This window comes from Lepidochelys olivacea (genome assembly GCF_965140295.1).
Source record: "Lepidochelys olivacea isolate rLepOli2 genome assembly, chromosome: 2".
In the NCBI taxonomy this organism is placed as follows: Eukaryota; Metazoa; Chordata; order Testudines; family Cheloniidae; genus Lepidochelys; species Lepidochelys olivacea.
In genome coordinates, this window is record NC_140412.1 from 67,211,989 (window position 1) to 67,234,060 (window position 22,072).

Here is a 22,072-nt window from a genome sequence, read left to right on the forward strand (position 1 = left end):
GTCACCAAATACCTCTTACTATTCATCTTGCCTCATTAGGTTGTATGTTTAAAAAAATCACAGGAGTTTATTTGATATACTTTTATACCATATTTAAGGGTTGTCAGAAGATTCTGGGATCTCCTTGTTGTGATACAATAGAGTGCAGATGTAAAATAGAGATAGTTGAAACTGAACCTTGTTTTTAATGTTCAGTGTTTTTCCATTGTACATATTCTCCTTCCTCATTCAGAGACCTGTACTGCAATTAACCTGTATAGCCTAAAGAAAAGGAGTACTTGTGGCACCTTAGAGACTAACCAATTTCTCTAACGTGCCACAAGTACTCCTTTTCTTTTTGCGAATACAGACTAACGCGGCTGCTACTCTGAAACCTGTATAGCCTGATCTTCTAAGATGTTGTAGATTAGAAACTTTTGTCTAAAAGATGTACAGTAGCACTAATTGTATCCTACAATAAAAAGTCAGTTGCTAGATAACCATGTACTGGTTCTAAAGTTACAAATAAATATGTTGACCCTCTCTTTTAGGTGTACAAGCATTTAAAAGCTTTTACTTCTAACTAGGGCTGTCTGTTAATTGCAGTTAACGCACGCGATTAACTCAAAAAAATTAATCAGGATTAATTGCAGTTTTAATTGCACTGTTAAACAATAGAATACCAATTGAAATTTATTAAATATTGTTGGATGTTTTTCTACATTTTCAAGTATATTGATTTCAATTACAACACAGAATACAAGGTGTACAGTGCTCACTTTATATTTTTATTACAAATATTTGCACTGCAAAAATGATAATAGTATTTTTCAGTTCACCTTATACAAATACTGTAGTGCAATCTCTTTATCGTGAAAGTGCAACTTAAACAAATGTAGAATTTTTTTTGTTACATAACTGCACTCAAAAAGAAAACAATGTAAAACTTTAGAGCCTACTAGTCCACTCAGTCCTACTTCTTGTTCAGCGAATCGCTCACACAAACAAGTTTGTTTACATTTATGGGAGATAATGCTGCCCAGTTCTTATTTACAATGACACCTGAAAGTGAGAACAGGCGTTCGCATGACACTGTTGTAGCCAGCGTTGCACGGTATTGACATGCCAGATATGCTAAACATTCATATACCCCTTCATGCTTTGGCCACCATTCCAGAGGACATGCCTCCATGCTGATGACACTCATTTAAAAAAAAAATGTTAATTAAATTTGTGACTGAACTCCTTGGGGGAGAACTATATGTCTCCTGCTTTGTTTTACCCACTTTCTGCCATATATTTCATATTCTAGCAGTCTCGGATGATGACGCAGCTCATGTTGTTCATCTTAAGAACACTTTCACTGCAGATTTGACAAAACACAAAGAAGGTACCAATGTGAGATTTCTAACGATAGCTACAGCACTCGACCCAAGGTTTAAGAATCTGAAGTGCCTTCCAAAATCTGAGAGGGACGAGATGTGGAGTATGCATTCAGAAGTCTTAAAAGAGCAACAGTCTGATGTGGAAACTACAGAACCCAGACCACCAAAAAAGAAAATCAGCCTTCTTCTGGTGGCATCTGTGTCAGATGATGAAAATGAACGTGTGTAGGTCTGCACTGCTTTGGATCATTATCAAGCAGAACCTGCATCAGCTTGGATGCATGTCCTCTGGAATGGTGGTTGAAGTATGAAGGGACATGTAAATCTTTGGCACATCTACCACGTAAATATCTTGAGACACCAGCTACAACGGTGCCATGCAAACGCCTGTTCTCGCTTTCAGGTGACATTGTAAACAAGAAGTGGGCAGCATTGTCTCCTGCTGTAAACAAACTTGATTGTCTGAGCGATTGGCTGCACAAGAATTAGGACTGAGTGAACTTGTAGGCTCTAAAGTTTTACATTTTATTTTTGAATGCAGGGTTTTTTGTACGTAATTCTACATTTGTAAGTTCAACTTTCATGATAAAGAGATTGCACTACAGTGCTTATATGAGGTGAATTGAATTTTTTTTGTTTTTTTACAATGCAAATATTTGGAATCAAAATTATAAAGTGACCATTCTACATTTTGTATTCTGTGTTGTAATTGAAATCAATATATTTGAAAATGCAGAAAACCTAAATATTTAAATGGTATTCTGTTATTGTTTAACAGTGCAATTAATTGTGTGATTAATCACGATTAATTTTTTAATCGCTTGACAGCCCTACTTCTAACAGTATAATAATCTGAAAACTTGTCTCAAAATGTTTATTAAATACTGACTAGCTTGCCAAATACCACTTAAAAAGCTGCATTTTGTAATTTATTGTATATTTGTTATGGGTATGAAATCCAAAATAGTTCAAGAATGCCACCTTCTTTTAAAATACATTTTGGCTAGACAGTGTGTGGTCTTTTGGTACTGTGCTTAATTATAGTCTCTCCTCCAGTACTAAACATACTTTTTGTCTTTGTTAGGGTAAAACTGAATACCTCTTTCAGTTGGATGTTGCTGGGAAGACGGATGATGTTATACAAACTCTACTTCAGGTACAAGTGTTTGACAGCTTTGCAAACTTCACCACCACATCATCTAATTTTGGAATATGTGATACAGGTAGAATCTCTCTAAGCAAATAGTTTGAATAGCTTCACCTTCTGAAGGCAAATGAAAGGATTTTAGGACACTTCCCTCAGAGTACTACTGATTTGCTTGGAGAACCTGTGGTAAAGTACACTAATCAAACATAGTGCTCATTTTGAAATCTGCCTTATACGTCTCTCTTAGAAAACTTTTATTTCTTGATGGTGCTTATCTGCATAGACCACTTATTAAAATGACTTCAAATTTGAACAGTAGATCTGAGTAAAAATTTCTTTTAAAATTAATGCACGTCATTTCTCAGTTAAGTCAGTGTGCAAGTCTGCTGAGTGCCCTCAACTTCTATTGACTGTAGTATGAATCTATATGGTATTTAATTGTAACTCCTTTTTTTAATAGCTCAACCGGGCCTCTCACCTGGACAAGCTGGGAGATCAAGCTGCCATGGTAAATCCCTGACATATTTTAAGGGCATGTTGTTGATGATGATGATCCAACTGCAATTAGGAACATAAAACATTTTAACCTTTTTTCATTAGATAACTGCTATATTGCAGTCACGTTTGGCTAGAACATCATTTGATAAAAACAGGTATGTTTCTAATTATTTTTTACTATGAAGTTCAAGCGTGTTTAGAGATTAACAAAAGCTAATTAGCTTGTTTAAAGTGTTTCAGAAAACCATGTTTACCACAGCATGTGCATTTTAATTTAGAGGATCTTACTTCTCTTTGCATTATGACTCAGTATTGTAGCACCTTACATTTAGCAGAGGATGGAAAATTCTCCGCTATAAAGTCAAATTTGTTACCATTTTATACATCTTCAGACTGTTCTGAGTCCTTCTTATCCATGAGTTTCTGGTAGAAATATGGCATTTCTGAACAGACTGTGGAAAATGCAGCAGTGCATGTGAAGCTGCCAGTGCTTTAAAATGATGGCTGCTGCAGAATGTGATGGAGACGGTGTAACAACTTCTACTTCGAAGTAGCAGGGAAGATGGGGAGAAGACTCTGATACATTTTTCAGAGAACCTGTTTTAGGCATGCAATAAGGTGCACGTAAAAACATTTCTAGAGCAGTGTGTGACCATTTCAGTTAAGCAGGAACTAGTGAGAGATAAATTGACTTCTGTTTTGTTTTTTAACTTTTTTCAGATTTCAAAATGTTTCTGAAACCTTGCATATGGAATGTGAAGCAGAAATGGTGACACCACTGGTGACTAATCCGGGGCATGTATGCATCACTGATGCAAACCTGTATTTCCAGCCTCTTAATGGGTATCCTGTAAGTAAATAAAATTTTGTATGTATTTTTTTTCTCCCCACCCTGCTCTTCTGTGTACCATATATAACTTTTTTTCTAGATTACTCCTCTTAAGAAAATGCCTTCTCTTGGAACACATGCAATAAGCACCTACGTAAATGTAATTTGTTGTGTTGATTAAAGTAATAACCATTTAATTTTCCACAGTCATCTTATGTAATATTATACATATCACTTAAATAACTGGGACTGTTCCTTGGTCTTGACTATTTCATTGAAATGAAAACATAGTTCTTATTTTTTGATTTGTCAGAAAGAGATTATTTTCATTGGATACTGGCCTAATAGCAATTATTAAATTGCTTGGCAGACTTTCCTTGTCTTACTATTCCATGTAATTTACAATTTATAGGACCTTATTCTAAAGTACTGTCCCTGCATAGTGGAGATTTGAGTACATTCTGGTTAAAACTGAACAAGGTTAACTACATGTAGGGGGCTCTCCAGTTCTTGGCCTACTAAACTTTTTTTTTTCGATGGGGGTAAAAGGAAATGTGTTGTAGATTAAACTGGTTGATCATTGCTGCTTCATTCATGGGACTGTTTTTTGTTTGTGCTGTCAAATGGTTAAAATGATTCTAAAACAATTGTTTAAAAAACTGTTCCAGAACCTACAATAGATTACCACTATGTCCTAAAGTCAGATCCACTGCCACCTTGTGCTGTGTTAGGTGAAAGAAATGCTATTTTATCTTTGTCCATAAGGTGGTATCCACAGCTAGCAAATATTTTTCCTAGCATGCTTATTCTTCAAGGACCTTTTCCATATTCTGACAACTTCCTCGTTTTGCCTTCTACTGTTGTGTGACTACTGTTTTGAGAAAAATTTCTGAATGATGTATAAACGGTGGAGTTGTCACTAAAGTTGGCTCTCAATCTGGGAAGCAGCTAATAGCAAAATAATTATTTCTCCTACAAAATAACTATTTCTTAGGAGAACAGGGGTAGTTTCTTCTCTAATGTGGAGAATAAATCTTGCCTCCAGGGCATTACATGCCTACAAACAAAAAAGAAAAACAAACCCTTGTTTAATTTCCTTGAATGTTACTGATCTCATATATAAGAACCTGTGGAGTATTAATGCTTTTGGGCTATGTCTTGATTTTTATTTTACAGAAACCTGTGGTTCACATAATGATGCACAATGTCCGTCGCATCTACAAAAGAAGACATGGTCTAATGCCATTGGTGAGCTGGGGTTGTTTGCTTTTAGCTACATATATTGCTAATACCTTTCACACTTTTTTCTCCTGTTGGATAGATTCAGAGAAAGTAACTCCTCTTGCTTTTTGAGAAGTATGAATTAAGAATAAGACTGCAGTTTTCACCCACCATGTGTTTTGTTAGCAAGGTAGAAGTTATAAACTGAAAGGAACAGTGAACTGTCTGTATGAGGGTGAGAAGCCTCTTCCATAGTTACTTCTAAAAAATTAATATTTCAGTTTGATGTTAGTGGGAACTAGTCCAGATCTTATGCTAAAAAGCTATTTAAAGGATTTTATTTAATTTGCTGATTATTCCGATGTGTGAATGAGATGCAAACTTAAGTAAACTCTCAGTAACTGACCTATATTACAGTTATTTCACGGTGAAGTAACCGACCTACTTTCTTTTGTTTTCCATAAAATAATTTGGTTTATACATTAACTTCTGTGGCTTTAGTGTCCAGATTTGGGGTATATTAACGCTTTTTTTAAACTATACATTCTTCTGCAAAATGGCCCGCTTGGTAAATGTGCGTTCTAAAGATTATATATAATCTTGAAGTACAAGAAGGAAATTGTGTTAGCTTACATGACTGATGTGAGAGAGTGGCAGAGGGGCAGCACAACAATTCTGCAGTGAGATCTTGGTTGTACACTTTCAGTGTTTTTGTTTGTTTTAACATAATGTAAATGTAAACTCTAGGCATAACAAAATTTGAGGGGAGGGACCCAAACTTTTGCATTGTTTCAGTCAATTAGTATATATTTTATAAAATTAAAATGTGTACTGTGTATTGTATATGAAATTGTTTGTTAGATTGTCTCATGTGGATCAAATGTGTACAGCTATAAATTTCCTTTCTCTGATTACAAGAAAGTGCATGTGTATGTGGTTGAGAAGGGGAGGAATCTTTACAACAGGCAGCGTATTAGCCAATAGTTAGGCAAAACTGCTGGCAAACTTCTAATATGGGAACAGTCTTAAGTTTTGGATATCACTAACTGGAATGGGCTGTTAGTAACATGGGCAGTAGGGCTTGTCGCTGAATTTCTACATTTAGTTTTTCTCCTTTAATTTTGAAGGGCCTAGAAGTATTTTGCACGGAAAATGATCTGTGTTCTGACATCTACTTAAAATTCTACAACTCTCAAGATCGAGATGAGCTCTATTTCTATATTGCAACATATCTAGGTTTGAAACCATTTATTTATTAAATGTCCTCCTTCTCCCCCTTGTGGGGAATATGCTGAGTTCTGTTGTCTTGATGTGTGGGAAGAGGTAGGTCACAGTTATGCAACTTTTTAATAGGTGGAAAGTGCCATTCCTCTGTGGACTTTTGGGCTTATAGCAGTGCATTTAGAGGCCAGCTGTACCCCCTGTTCATAGGGGTCAGCAGCCTTCGGCACGCGACCCATCAGGGTAATCTGCTGGCGGGCCGCGAGACATTTTGTTTACGTTGACCATCCGCAGGCATGGCACCCTGCAGCTCCCAGTGGCCGCAGTTCACCATTCCCGACCAATTACCCCGAGGATCACCTGTTCTATAAAGGTTACTGGGTAGCTGCAGGGGAAGTAGAATGAGAGGGTATGAAGAATAACCGGTTTCTATATATCTGTGCTGTAGGAGCGCATATAAGCTGCCCTCTTCCCCTCACTACAGGTTATCATGCTTGCACTGTAACTAGCTAAAGATGTTTTTATTTTTGGTGGAGGTTGGCAGGGGGGTTGGTTTCTAGGAGCCACCCACAGACTTGCATCTAATCTTTGATAGTCTTAAGGAACCTGTCGTCCGCTACGCCACCACCCCCAAGTTGCATGTATCAACCTTTGTAACGATGTCTTCTAGTTGCAGAAGATTGTATCTTCCACCTTGATTGTTGCCTTCTTTGTTTTTTTTAAAAAAGAGATGAATGCCAGCCATTCATCAGTAGGATTAAAACTATCGTGTATTTGTTACCAGACTTGGCCAATATTGTTAGGGCTAGTTCACTTTGTGACGACATGTATTTGTGAAATATTAGGATGCACTGTTGAGAGCTCTCTTTTCATCTTACAAACTCAGTGAAGGTGTTAACAGGATTGTCTTAATGAATAACATAATTAATGTTCTGTGAATAATTTAATAAGAGGCTGTCATACAAATCCAAACCCCCTTAGTCTGTGATTAACCCAGTGTGTGTCACAGGGGTGACATAGCAGAATCTACTTAGATAAGCTCAAATATAATCAAAGAAGCAGCCAATGTGACAACAGTACCATATTCTGGAAATGGCCTTTCAGGGTTCCTTCCCCACTCTGAGGTACAGAAGTGAGGACCCGGTTGTAAGACCCCCTAAGCTTATTTTTACCAGCTTAGCTTAAAAACTTTCCCAAGGCACAAATTCCACCTTGTCCTTGAACAGTATGCTGCCACCACCAAGTGATTTAGACAAAGAATCAGGGAAAGGACCACTTGGAGTTCCTGTTTCCCCAAAATATCCCCCCAAGCCTTTACACCCCCTTTCGTGGGGAGTCCTGAGAATAATATCTGAACCAGTTGGTTACAAAGTGAACACAGACCCAAATCCCTGGATCTTTGGACACTGAAAAAAAATCAATCAGTTCTTAAAGAATTTTATTTAAAAAAAAAAAGGGGGGGGGTAAAATCCCCTCTGTAAAATCAGGTTGGAAGATAACTTTACAGGGTAACAAAAGATGCACAGAACACAGGGGGAACACCCGCTAGCCTTAGTTTCAAAGTTGCAACAAAATAGGGATAAACCTCCCTCCAGCAAAGGGAAAAGTCACAAGTTGAGAAAACAAAGATAAACTAATACGTCTTGCCTGGCTGAACTTACAATTTCTGTAATACGAAGGACTGGTTCAGAATGGTTTGGAGGAAATGGTTTGATGTCCGGTCCCTCTTAGTCCCAGGAGCGAAAGAACACAGAAACAAAGAACCCAAAACAAAGCCTCTTCCCACCCCACCTCACCCCCCCCCCCATTTGAAAGTATCTTTTGTCCCCATTGGTTCCTTTGGTCAGGTGCCAACTGGGTTATTTGAGCTTCTTAACCCCTTACAAGTAAGGAGGAAGGCTAGGCTACCCTTATGGTTATGACATGGCCTGTCAGCTCAGACCATCTTTTCCTTTAAGAGTATGGCTTGCATAGCCATACTTCCATTAGAACTGTATTATTTGGTTTTGGAGCTAATGGAGGGGTGGATCTCTGACAGATGCTCGACTCGGTATTCCACAGACAGACAGACAGATCCTCCTGTAATAATTTCCTTTTTTCTGTGTGGTGTTGGTATTGCACCTTCATCAAATCTGTTAAACAGGACCTCATTCACAGAAAGGTGAGACCACGTTTCACTAATAGATGTTAAGCAGGCACCATTAGTTACTCCATAGCAAAACAAATTCCTTTCATGTAGTCTCATCCCTTAGTAAGCCATGGTCCAGAATCTTAAGAGTCTTCTCACTGCTAAGAAGAAAATTCTTCAAATACTATAGACGTCATGTTTCTCTTTATTTTCACAAATGTTTAGTCTTTTTCCCCTGTCCATTCAATTGGACTCCTTAATGATTTTTATGCATTTTAAAGCTATAGATAGATATGTTTTAATTAGATTGTTTAAACTACTACACATTTGGAGTGTATAATGTAGTGAAATAATTCAAGGTGCTGTAGAATAGAGAGAAGCTAATTTTATTTATTTATTTTTTATTAAAGAAAATCATATTACAGAGCAGACGGCTGAGAGTTACATGTTGCAATGGCAGCGAGGTCATATTTCAAACTACCAATACCTTCTTCATCTCAACAATCTGGCTGATCGGAGCTGCAATGATCTCTCCCAGTATCCTGTATTTCCTTGGATCATAGCAGATTATTCTAGTTCAGAATTAGGTAAACAACATATATAGGAGGAAAAAACATAGTCTGCACATGATGTACAAATCTGAAACTGCTGCTTTTACACTGCATAAATATCATGCCACATCAACCTGAGGTTGGAGGGTGAGGAACAGGATGTTAATCAATGTGCTAATCCCAGCTCTATTATGTCAAACAAGTGACCGTGTCTGATTTCTCCATCTGTAAAATGGGGATAATACTTGATGATGAGGTGTGAAGCTTAACTAAATGTTTGTAAAACCTTTTGAGATGCTTGCTGAAAGAGCCACATTGTCGTCTTCCACAAGATTTTTTTTAAGAATGAGTCAACAATATCTGGTGGTCAATAATCTCAACAGCTTTTTGCATTTTTTTTATAAGTCTACATGGACCAACCATATGATAGTCTGGCATGGAACAGACTGATAAAGTACAGAAGAAATGTATGTTGCTAGACTGGGCCATCACCACTTTCTGAGAAACGCTTCCTAAAAAAGGAAAGTTCAAGGCAAGGTACTAACTGTCAAGGTTAGTGCCTAAACTGGCTTCCTGAGCAAGGTTCTAACTGTAACCTGTTTGTGTTGCTGGTAGCTTGCCCTCCTCAGAGTTGTGAATGCCTTTTCCATTAATGGGTCCAGCGTGTCTTCGCTTATGCCTCTCAGCTTCCACTCAGACACTTCCTATTCAAACAATGTTGTCATGACACAATGTAGGTGTCAAGTTATTTAAAGGATGGTAGGGGGGAGATACGCCATTTATCTGTGCCTCAAGGCCACTGGGGACAATATTAACAGATGGGAGATGTTTGCCCAATCGTAGTGCTGTGGAACATATAATGTTAGCAAAATCCTACTCCAGAGCTAGCTGTTATGTGCAACTTTTAGATAAGTAGCTGAAAAACTAATGTTGCGAACAGGGTATACAGTCACTTAGGGCAAGTCTACACTACAAAATTAAGTCAACCTAAGTTATGTCTGCATGTAGCCACCACAGTAATTTAATAGCTTTTTCATGTCCACACTACACACCTTGTGTTGGTGGTGCATGTCCTCATCAGGAGCACTTGCACCAATTTAATTGTGAGTGTAGGAAATTGTGGGACTGCTTCTGAAAGGCTGCAACAATTGATGTAAGCAACACACTGACACTATGTCACCCTAACTACATCGAACTAAGCACTACGCCTCTCATGGAGGTGGAGTTAAGTCAGTGTGATGGGTGAGTTACATCAGTGGGAGCTACTTTTTAGTGTAAGCTGCCTTACGTTGACCTAGCTCTGTAGTTTCAGAGTAGCAACCGTTTTAGTCTGTATCTGCAAAAAGAAAAGAAGTACTTGTGGCACTTTAGAGACTAATACATTTGTTAGTCTCTAAGGTGCCACAAGTACTCCTTTTCTTTTAACTCTGTAGCGTAGGCCATGCCTTAGTGTGAGAGCTTCTTGTGCCTGTAGGAAGAGGAGGAAAATGTTTTAAAATATTGGTTTACAAGTGATTCCTATCCGTGGGAGCAATCCATACAGATTAATTTCTTTTCTCTTTTAGATTTGACAAAGCCTGAAACGTTCCGGGACCTTAGTAAACCAGTTGGTGCCCTGAATAGGGAAAGGCTGGAAAGACTACTGGTATGTGGAGTTCAGTTTTTTTTTGTTCTATAATTTGTGACCTACAAATCTTATTACTAAGAGGACTCAGTTTTCCATCTAGCATCTCTTGTGAGGATGAAATTTGCACAATACAAAAATAAAATAAACATGCTTGTATGACTTGTATTCAGATATTTCTAGGATTATTCACTGTATTTCTTATGTTCTGCAATTCTTAAAGCTGTTATTGAAACGCAGACTACAAACGTTATCAGAAGCAAACTCTACCTGTATTAAGTTAGTGTGGTGTGGCATTCGATATATACATAATTAATAGTGCAAACTTAAATATCTAAAAAAGAAAAGGAGTACTTGTGGTACCTTAGAGACTAACAAATTTATTTGAGCATAAGCTTTCGTGAGCTACAGCTCACTTCATCGGATGCATTCAGTGGAAAATACGGTGGGGAGATGAACACATCCGATGAAGTGAGCTGTAGATCACGAAAACTTTTGCTCAAATAAATTTTAGTCTCTAAGGTGCCACAAGTACTCCTTTTCTTTTTCTGAATACAGACTAACACGGCTGCTACTCTGAAACCTGTCATTAAATATCTAAGAAGCACTGCAAGTAAAATATGGAACACAAACTCTTTAAATCTCATTACAAATATGAGGCTTTATGCCTCTTTAAAATGAAGTCCAGTAGGTAGTTAACTGTTGTGATTGCTTTTCCATGGATACTACAACGATTAGCTATATAAAACCCTATGATAGATGGATAGATTACAATACATAATGTAAAATAAGTGTGTGTGGATCAGTCAAATTATTTTTTAAAAACAGAAGAATCTGTTTTAACAAACACTATGGTTACAAATTAAGGTAGAACATAGGCACATGCTTCTAAAGCCATGTCTAATTTTTAGGTTGGAAAAACTTGTGTCGCCAGACGGGGTGCTTTTTCACCCCCCTGAATGCCATGAGTTTTGCTGGCATAAGTGCTTGGTGCACAGCACTATGTCTCCCACCGACATAGCTACTGCTGCTTGTTTAGGTAGTTTTATTATGTCAACAGGAGAACTGTCTCCTGTCAGCATAGAATGGCCACATGAGCTATCTTACAGCGGCACAGCTGTATTGATACAGCTGTGCCACCATAAGCTTGCTAGTGTAGACATGGCCTAAGTCTCTAAGAAAAAGGGTTTAATGGGGAGAGGAAAGGGGGGGAATATTTAAAAAAGAAAAAAAAATTGCGCACACATGGCAAAAGACCAGGGTAAAAAGTGAATGCAGTTATAGACAATGCCACATTAGAAATTCTTTCCCATTCCACATCAGGAAGGAATTTTTTTCATGAGCAATCTAACATATAAATGCAGTGTTTGAAAGATCCCCGTCTCTTCACTAGCGTTAGACTTCATGATTGTAAGACTTAGACATAAAGCTGCAAAAACACTTTAGAGAATCCTAGTATATTCTTTATAGAACCTGTCTTATTGGCAAATTGGCAGCATTAAGTTATCATAAAGGAAAAATCATATGAAGAATATAAATATTATTCAATAATTATCCCCATGCTGCTGAGCTACCTTAAGAAGCACTGGGACAGGAAATTCTTGCCAAATCAGTAGCATCTTTACTTGTGAAAAAGAGAAAAGGGTTTTAAAGAAATAAAGATTCTTAATGCAAATTCTGACTTCCACCTGTAAATTTCTTTGATTCTATGCTCTGAATCAGTTGATTGCTTTATTTGTATTGGAATACATTCTAATTTCAAAAGGTATCTTGAAAATATTAGTTTCTGCTAATAGATACCATTGAGTTGGAGTTGTATGTGGAGAGGCAGCATGTCCAAATAAAACAATTAAAATTATTGTAGTTATACATGTTTGGAAACTTACATAGATTCTTAGTCTGTGATTGTTATGGATGATTTAAAAAAGTATAACCTTTAACTTGTCCTAAGATGTGAAGAAGAGCTACAACACTGAATTTACAGAAATGCTTTAAACTTACAAAAATGCAAACTGCCAATGTACCTTGGTGTTTTTCCACTTTTAGCCTGCTCCGCTCTTTTCAGCGTAATAGGAATGCATTTCAGATCTTGTGTATAGAAAGATATATACACACACACATGGGAATACAGGAATTCTTTCCTGAGATTAAGTATCTGTAACGACACAATTTAAAAGCTTTGTATTTTGTTTTTATCTGAATGAGAAGAAGTGTTCAATCCTATCTTAAGTTTTCTGATAAACGTGTGTGTTTAATACAGAAAAAAATACTATGATTTTAAACAGTTTGTCTTGTTTTCAATATGTTGCAGACACGTTATCGGGAAATGCCAGAGCCTAAGTTTATGTATGGCAGCCACTACTCATCTCCAGGTTATGTTCTGTTCTATCTTGTTAGAGTTGGTAAGATTGCTTTCATTGCAAGTCTGTTGAATACCTGGTGGGTTTGAAAATAGCAGCATTTGGACAGATCTGACTTCCATTCTTATTTCCCCAGCACCAGAGTACATGCTTTGTTTACAAAATGGAAAGTTTGATCATGCTGACAGAACGTTCAATAGGTTTGTTTAAATTGAATTTAACAGATTTATTTTTCACTATATAATGGTTTCCTTTAAATTGTATACTTATACGGGGTGTAAAGTCCTTTTCTGACTGATATACCATTGACTTTATTATGTCTAGTATTGCAGAAACCTGGAAAAACTGTCTGGATGGTGCAACAGACTTCAAAGAGGTAAGTAGCCAGAAGCTACTTGAGGTCACATTACCTGAGTGCTCTGTCCTCCTTTTTTCCAGTTCAAAATTTTTAAATTTCTGTTGTTTGCTTCTTATGGAGGTGAAAACTGCCTTGCTATGCCTGGTTTGAGCTTGGCACTGAACATAGGTTTAAATTCCTTCTCTTAATGTTCACATGGCTTCTGGTGGGCTGCTTTCCTTTTTTTTCCCCCCTATTTTGATCGGATCATTGGTTGGAGATTTTAAGTGAAGATCATGAGATTATTCTACCAAGTTCTTTTCCTCACTAAATGTAATTGGGACTTGGCTTTTATAGTGCAGCCCATTTTGAGGGTTTAGAATTATAGTGCATCTTTTTTTGATAGCTTCTGTTTTTAAGCATCATAGAAATATTGCATTTGAGGAGTCTTAAAAGCCTTCTCATTGTTCTTAATGTCTTTTGAAAAACTAAAGGAAATCTGTCAGGTAGATATTTGGAGCTGGTAAATCATGCTTCAGTGACATCAGAGAAGCTTGAATTGAGAAAGGAGGCTTTTCTTAACATTCCAGTCCAGTTTTCCACTACAGAATTAGGAGTGGTTAATTATATCTGATCTTAAACAACTGGCTTACCTGAAATGCTTTAGAACCTTGGCCTGATATGTTTGACTCAGAGTTCTATTTGCTATTTTCAGAGCTTTAAAATTGAATCTATGCAAGACTTAGCTCTTTATCTACCTTTAAGATGCTTTGGGGGCTTTCCAAAATGTTGACAAGTTTGTAATACTGTAATGTTACAAAAAGAAAAGGAGTACTTGTGGCACCTTAGAGACTAACCAATTTAATACTCCATGTGTTTTTAGCAGTATTGTTTCAGCATATGTATTGATTTATTTAATTTAAAATTATAAAAAATAAAGGAAATCCTGAAATGTTTTTCTTCCCTCCCTCTTCCATCCTCGCACTAGCTGATTCCAGAATTCTATGAAAACGATTCCAGTTTTCTAGTGAATAGTCTGAAGCTGGACCTAGGGAAAAGGCAGGGTGGAAAGATGGTTGAACATGTAGAACTTCCTCCTTGGGCATTAGGTAATGGCACTGTGAATGCTTTTACTAAACTCAATACTGCACACAGTTTACCTTCATTGTTTTCAGACTCTTGGAATCCTTTGTCTTCCCCTTCCCTCCCTCAATTTTATTTTTATCTTCTGTTCTGTTTGCTGTTACAAAAACTTAAATAACAATAAGTGCAGCTATTGGAGAGGAATAATCTAAAGTGGCTATTAATAAATGAAGATCATATTCTTATATGAATGTATAAATCAAATACTTTTTTTCAAAATGTTACTAAATAGCTGAAGTAGTGTTATTTTAATAAATCTAGAAGGTTTCTCATTGGAATGTCTGTGCGGGTGAAAGAGAGGAGAGTTCAGCCACATTTAACCGTGGTAGATTTCTGCACTGATTAAACTTTCTCTTGTTAGATCCTGATGACTTTCTTCAGAAGTGCCAAAATGCCTTAGAAAGCCAGTATGTGTCAGAACATCTCCATGAATGGATTGACTTAGTATTTGGCTACAAGCAGAAGGGAAGTGAAGCCATTGCAGCCCACAATGGTAAATTGTAAAATTCTCTAAAGAATCACTTTTTTGACATTCTAGCTAAACTCGGATGGAAAACATAACTAGCAAGGTTTCCATGCTGCCCTGCGTTCTTTTGAACCTGCATCATGCCTGTGCTTGATCCTTCAGTAATTGAGAAAATTGCCAATCCTTTTCCACTGAAAATAGTGACTCCTCTTCTAAAACTTATTCCCTTTCTTGTAATGCCTGTCTTCCCGGAATACAGTATATAAATGAGAAATGTTTGATTATGTATTGTGTGTAGCTGTTGCACTTAAAATGACAGTCAAGAGAGACCGACAATATTTTTGTCATTTCTCAAGTCAATGATAATGGCAATTTGGTGCTGAAATAGTCTCTTGTGTAGGTTAAAATGGGGCTGGCACACAAACCATTTGTGTATTTCACATTTCTGCCCAAAAGTTGCAGCATGAAACTTCAGGTTCATGTGGGTAACATTGGTTTCCAAGAAGAAAGTGAGAGGGAAGGGAAAGGATAAATAGGTCGCTGGGCTTCTCTCTGTGTGCCACTCTAGCGACAATAAGTCTTTGACTCACTTACGATGGTTCCTCTTTTTTTTAAAAAAATTTTTGTGATCTTTATTTTGAGTCTTATTGCTCTGTCTTTGCTGTAATTAGCCCAGAATATTAAGACATTGTAAATACTGAAAGAAAAGTAATACATTCTTTTTTGAGTGACTGAAAACTGTTTTGCAGCATCAAAAGCAGTTCTTTCATGATGAAGTTCTCTGAATTAAACTATTGAAAGTCTGCTACATCAGAAATCTGGTGTCTCATTTAGTTGGGTTTTTAATACATTTACTAACTTCTCAGTGAGGAAACACATAACATTTTGCCAAACCAAGTGGATTTCAGAAAGAGCGGGGGAGTGGATAAAACACCTTTATCTGTTCTAAGCATCTTCCCCACCACACACATTCTTGAGTTTCCTTTATAACCACCTCTAAGCCAAACAGCCATGTAGTCAGTTCTCTCCAGTCTTGTTACATAGCTTCAATTTAGATGTAGCTGAATGTAAGGCACATGTAGCTTAGTTGTACTAAGCTAAGTTTTATGTCTCTGAATTACATTCAATGTTTATCTTCCTGGGGAGCAAGAGATTGAGATCTGAAATCTATCCTAGACCTATTAGTAATTGAGTCCTTCAGAGATCTAATGAGGAAGCAATAATTGTGGGTGGGTGTGTGTGTGTGTTAATACTGAACTAACCCTAAATCACCAAGCCTCTCAGCTTATCACTTAATCACAGTTTACAAAATTCTCACTTTCTTACAGATATGGGATTAGTCCACTGTGATGATGGGCTCTTATAATGATGTAATAAGATCACTGTTGTGTATCCAGTTACTGAGAGTCTTTGAAATCACAAAAAGAAAAGGAGTACTTGTGGCACCTTAGAGACTAACCAATTTATTAGAGCATAAGCTTTCGTGAGCTACAGCTCACTTCCAAGTGAGCTGTAGCTCACGAAAGCTTATGCTCTAATAAATTGGTTAGTCTCTAAGGTGCCACAAGTACTCCTTTTCTTTTTGCAAATACAGACTAACACGGCTGTTACTCTGAAATTTGAAATCACAGAAAACATCCTAGTGAAATGCACAGTCAGGAAAAGTTGTGTCTGAGACTGTTTTTTCCTCTTTGGCCTAGCTCATACCTTTTCTGTTTGGCTTGAAACAAACTATAACTTGCAATAGGTGTGAGGTGGGTGGAATTGTCTAGATGTGTAGCACAGTTAAATATTTGTGGTTTACAGCTCATGTGTGAGTTGAAAAAAATAAGGCATGTTTATCTACATTGTGCAAATGACTCTCTTTCCCGCTTCTTTCAGTGTTTCATCCATTAACTTATGAAGGTGGAGTGGATTTGAACAGGTAATTAATGCTTATAAGCAATGTTTGGTAGAGGCACGTATTAAATTTCTCTTTATCCCATAGAGTTCCCTGTTAACTATCTAAGTGCTCCCAACAATTGAGGTAGCCATTCTGTTTTGGACTCCAGAAGACACTGACCACCAATCTTACCATTGTAACAAAGGTTGTATTGAAGGACTAAGTTCTCAAATGTCTGTGCAGTCTGAGATTTCAGTTACACTGATACAAATTGCTATATTTGCAGAGTAGCATGCATGCAATTATTGCTTTTGTACACACAATCATGGTTATGTGCTTGCATTGCAATTCTCCGACAACAACTATGTAACAGGTCAGTTGTGTATGCCTTTACTGTGACTGTATTTTACAGCAATAACTGCACACATGTGCCTACATTTTCAGAAACAATCTTTCTGTCTTAAAATATTTCACTGAACACTTCGCTTTTCTTAAGTATTATGGACCCCAATGAGAAAGTAGCTCTGTTGACGCAAATCTTGGAGTTTGGACAGACACCGAAACAGTTGTTTACAACTCCTCATCCCCGGAGGATAATACCGAAGTTCAAAAGTTTGTCTCGAACATCGAATCACAATGTTTCCATAGCTGAATCTCCAGGTAAACGTGTAAAAGAATGGTAGTTATTTTTTGTATTGTTACCTGAAAACATAACTGACTTGACCTTATTTCTGGGAGGGTTGTATCTTTTTTGTTTCAGAGGTTCATATGTTATATAACTTGCTTGGCTGCTTTCCCTGTAAGTCATGGAGAAATAACTACCCGAACCAAAGGCTCTGACAGAAAACAGACTTTTGCCTGGCAACTCTTTTTTTATTCTGTTTTAAACAATCAGAAACGGAAGCATTGTCTTGTTGAGCTCTGATTATTCAGTTTGCCTCTTAAAATTGTTTCAAGGGTTTAAATGAACATCAGACTTTACTTCTATCATCGATATACAGGCCTATAAATATACAAGTCAATAACTCCTGCAGTTAATATGCAAATTACAGCACTCAGTTTTTCTATTCTATGTGGTGGTGACTTTACCAAAAAAAAAAAGTGAATTCTGTGACCTGTGAAGTACCAGATCGACAACAGTGGCAATCAAATTAGTATGTCCACAGCATAGGTACGGGATGCCCACTGGCAGTGCAAGCTCCACACAGTGTCCCACTAATGTACTTTTAATCCTGTCCTGGAAGGATCACCTCTAGGGTGAGAGGGTAATTCAGTTCCTATGTCCACTCAATCATTTAGCCACCGCTGAAATGGCCAACAAGCGTGCCAGTCAAGATGGTGGCTCTTGTGATGTGGACAGGGGGCCACTTAGAATTGGACTAAAATGTGAGACCACATATATGCTTAAATCGGTCTCTGTACCAGATGACTGTAGGGTAGCTAATGTAGTGCTGATTTTTTAAAAAGGCTCCAAAGGGGATCCTGGCAATTACAGGCTGCAAGCCTAACTTCCGTACCAGGCCAGCTGGCTGAAACTCTGATCATTCTGCTTGTTACTAGACATTTAGATAAACGCGATATGTTGGGAAAGAGTCAACGTAGCTTTAGTAAAGGGAAATAGCGCCTCCGCAATCTATTGGAATTCTTTGAGGGGGATCAACAAGCATGTGGGCAAGTCATTACAGTGACCTTGAACTTTCAGAAAGTCTTTGACAAGGTCCCACTCCAAAGGCTCTTAAACAAAGTAAACACTGCTGGGATAAGAGAAAAGATCCTCTCATGAATGACTAACTGCTTAAAAGATAAGAAACAAAGGGTAGGAATTAATTATCAGTTTTAACAATGGAGAGATGTAAATAGTGGGGTCCTCCAAGAATCTGTACCAGGACCAGTGCTGCTCAACGTATTCATAAATGGAGGGGTGAACAGTGAGGTGGCAAAATTTGCTGATGATAAAAAATTAATCCCAATAGTTAAGTGATTGCGAAGCTGACTGCGAAGAGTTTCATGGGGATCTCACAAAACTGGGTGACTGGGCAACAAAATGACTGGCAAAATACGTTGTAATGCACATGGGGGAAAAAATATTCCCAACTGTACATACAAATGATGAAGTCTAAATTATGAAGTCCAAGAGATCGTGAAGTCACTATGGATAGTTTTCTGACAACATCCATTCAATATGCAGCAACAGTCAAAAAAGCTAACAATGCTAAGAACCATTAGGAAAGGGTGGGTTAGATAATAAAACAAAAGATATGATAATGCCACTATATAAACCTATGGTATGCCTGTTTCCTGGGGTTATCTGAACCCAAAAAAATGGTAACTAGTTTGTGTTTTCTAGGCAGTTTCAGGACATAAATCACTAGGGACATAGCTCGTCTGTCTGATAAATGATTGGTGTACACACAAGTGCTTTAAACCAAAAATCCTTGTTTTTGAGTCCAAAGCACACATCTAAAATAACAATAGTCTTGAGCATCCCCAATATAGTTACCCAAATAGATTGAGATTGTGTCAAGTGGTCAGCAGTACATTTCCAGTGGCCAGCTTTTCTCCTAGCCGCGGGGGAGTTGTATGTCAGTCTCTTAGCTCATCAAAATCCTCTCCAAAACTTCTCCAAATTGCACACCCTAACTAATCTCTTTTATAGGTTGCTCAAAACAAAGCACATAACTCATAGTAACCCCTAATGGGCAAGTAGTTTCCATAGCAACAGCCAGAAAAAAAAAATCTTATTAGCAAAGCAACTCCCACACCCAGATCCAAGGTCAGCTATCCACACTCCCTCCCCATCTCATGAGTCTGTCATTTTGTCTCCTTGTCAGCAACAATGAAGCTGTACCGCTGTTTTGTCTGCTCCGGCAAAGGCCAAATTATTCCTGACTGTGTGGTGGTCTCACTTCCAAATAATGATGGCTGAATACACAAAATGGCTGCGGTTATGTTAATTACAGTTTGTCATAACATGCCCACACCTTGAATACCACATGCAGTTCTGGTCATCCCATCTCAAAAAGGCTGTATTAGAATTGGAATGCAAGGTGCGATTCCAAGATGCAGAGAAGGTGTTGGAATTATTAATGTTTATGAAGGGTATTAGCATGACACTAATTTAACCATAAATTCCTTTATTAAATTCAAAGGTCACATGGTATTTATACAATTGCTCTGAACATGCCTATAAAGTCTAACTAATAAGCAATTTGCTACACCTACAGTAACAAAACATTTATAGGCATTTGCTCCAGATACTTACAAACGGGCTAAATGCATCCATATTGGTTGGTTCCAAAGTGGTCAGGCAGGTATTAGCAATGAAGCTTTTAAGAGTTTTCTTTCTATACCTTTTAACAAACAAATGATGTCCTTTCCAATTACTGACTTCAGCTAAAGACCAATTGGGACAAATCCCCCTTATTTGCAGTCTTAGGAGGTGGTAAATTTTATCTGGATTTTCTCCCCAAGGTCTTTCCTCCCTATCTCTTCCCCTCCTTGCTGATCAACATTTTTTCTTTTGCATCTGGTTCACATCGGCCCTCATTTTTTAAATAAGACTGGTGCGTGGGTCGTATTGGCTCATCTAAAACTGATTCTGCTTCCCGCAGTTCCCATTGGCCGGGAACAGTGAACCGCGGCCACTGGAAGTTGTGAGTGGCTGTACCTGCGGACGCTCAGGTAAACAAAGCGTCTCGTGGCCCGCCCTGAACAAGCTGCGAACCAAGTTTGGGAACCCCGGCGGCTGAAGCAACTGGCATTGACCACTATCAGAAGAAAGGATACTGGGGCTATATGGACCATTGATCTGGCCCAGTATGGCCATTATGTTCTTATACTCTGTCAGCCAATAACTATGCTTTTGACCATCATCTTAGATTTATACCATTTTCCTCATTCCCCTATTGGGTGATCTTTAACTTTGAAGTAAAGGAGTGACAATACAGGTTGCTGTTTTAAGTAGAATATCTCTTCCAAATGACTCTCCTAGAATTAATTCTAAGATTATGTTGGGTGGTTTGTCAAAATAAGATTCTATTAAAAAAATTCTAGAAATTTAAACATTTCTAAATCATGTTATGTATTCTCACGGCTTGGCAATTCTTATTGACTTGGTGGTATTCTTGGTAGCAGTTGCCGCATAGTTAGCTCATTTAATTTCTTTAAACCCCCATAACCTTTGAAAAACATAAGCCATAATTTTAAACCTACAGCTTTACAGAATTTGACTCTTAAATACATGAACATAAAAGTGGCAGCCAGTCATAACAGAAGAACATATACTGTCTAAAAACTTCTGATCCATTTAGGAATTAACCAGAAGATTTTTGGCTATTTATGTTCTTGAACTTCTGTCAATAAATATTGTGGGATAGTTAATGACAATCTGTCATAAATTCTCTCCTCTCTATAATAGAACTGAAATGATAGAGGTGCCTTTTTGTATCATTAAATGTATTCGTATTTGTTATAACTTCAACTAATTTATTATCTGAAGTCTTATCTTTTTTTAATTTTCAATTTATGACTTCTCATTTTATGGTGGTATTTTATTTTAGTTTCTCCAAGTGAAGAATCTTTTGAAGATTTGACAGAAGAAAGTATAACGCTTGCATGGAACAACATTGCCAAACTAAAGTTAGATGAACAACATAAAATTCATAAAGAGTAAGTCTTTGTAGTGTCCTTGTCTGTGGTATAATTATTTCAAAATCTATTAATCTCCTGTAGTCATCTTGATAGTTATTGGATCACATGTTTATCTGGATGCATTATGTGAAGGAAAGCTTCAAGAAGGTGCATTCCTTCATGAGATTATCTGGTTGTTTGGCAGTGAAAAATGAGTTGTATACTAGGAATGGGCCTGATATCTTAACAGTCATCTTATTATTGGCTGACCCAGTAGAGGCTAAATGACTTAAGTGGGTATGGGCCAATTTAGGCTTTCACCACCTTAGGCACGTCCTTTTTGGTTAGGGTTGAAGCATGCTGGCAGAACAATGTGGGGGGAACTGGTACTGCTCCTTTTAGTTCTTTGGCAAGGTCTATTTTGTCTGTAGAATTGTGATGCGCTCTACAACAATCGTCTTAATTTGTTTGTGTCTAAATTAACCCTTGTGAAGATCAAATACTGAATTGCAGCTGTAAAAAAGTCACTGTATAGTATGATTGTTGAATGAAATACCCTTTGAATTCACTTCCAAATTTATTTGCCTTGAATAGGGAAATTACTGGAATAGCAGTCTCTTGCAATGGGTCTTCAGTTTTCACTACATCGCAAGGTGGGTATTCTCGTACAAG

At 37.5% G+C, this 22,072-nt stretch overlaps 1 protein-coding gene across 5 annotated transcripts in view; it reads left to right on the top strand.

Annotated features, from left to right (window-relative positions):
• Positions 1 to 22,072, top strand: part of NSMAF (neutral sphingomyelinase activation associated factor) — a 57,095-nt gene that overhangs the window by 20,493 nt on the left and 14,530 nt on the right. For all 5 annotated transcript variants that reach the window (XM_084621536.1, XM_084621535.1, XM_084621533.1 and 2 more), the window contains 17 exons: positions 2,449 to 2,520; positions 2,972 to 3,019; positions 3,112 to 3,164; positions 3,730 to 3,859; positions 5,015 to 5,086; positions 6,187 to 6,295; positions 8,819 to 8,995; positions 10,525 to 10,604; positions 12,895 to 12,985; positions 13,080 to 13,143; positions 13,268 to 13,319; positions 14,269 to 14,389; positions 14,785 to 14,916; positions 16,771 to 16,813; positions 17,268 to 17,431; positions 21,331 to 21,439; positions 21,995 to 22,053. In XM_084621536.1, coding sequence (XP_084477662.1) covers positions 2,449 to 2,520; positions 2,972 to 3,019; positions 3,112 to 3,164; positions 3,730 to 3,859; positions 5,015 to 5,086; positions 6,187 to 6,295; positions 8,819 to 8,995; positions 10,525 to 10,604; positions 12,895 to 12,985; positions 13,080 to 13,143; positions 13,268 to 13,319; positions 14,269 to 14,389; positions 14,785 to 14,916; positions 16,771 to 16,813; positions 17,268 to 17,431; positions 21,331 to 21,439; positions 21,995 to 22,053 — 1,576 coding nt within the window. The remainder of the gene's footprint in view (positions 1 to 2,448; positions 2,521 to 2,971; positions 3,020 to 3,111; positions 3,165 to 3,729; positions 3,860 to 5,014; positions 5,087 to 6,186; positions 6,296 to 8,818; positions 8,996 to 10,524; positions 10,605 to 12,894; positions 12,986 to 13,079; positions 13,144 to 13,267; positions 13,320 to 14,268; positions 14,390 to 14,784; positions 14,917 to 16,770; positions 16,814 to 17,267; positions 17,432 to 21,330; positions 21,440 to 21,994; positions 22,054 to 22,072) is intronic.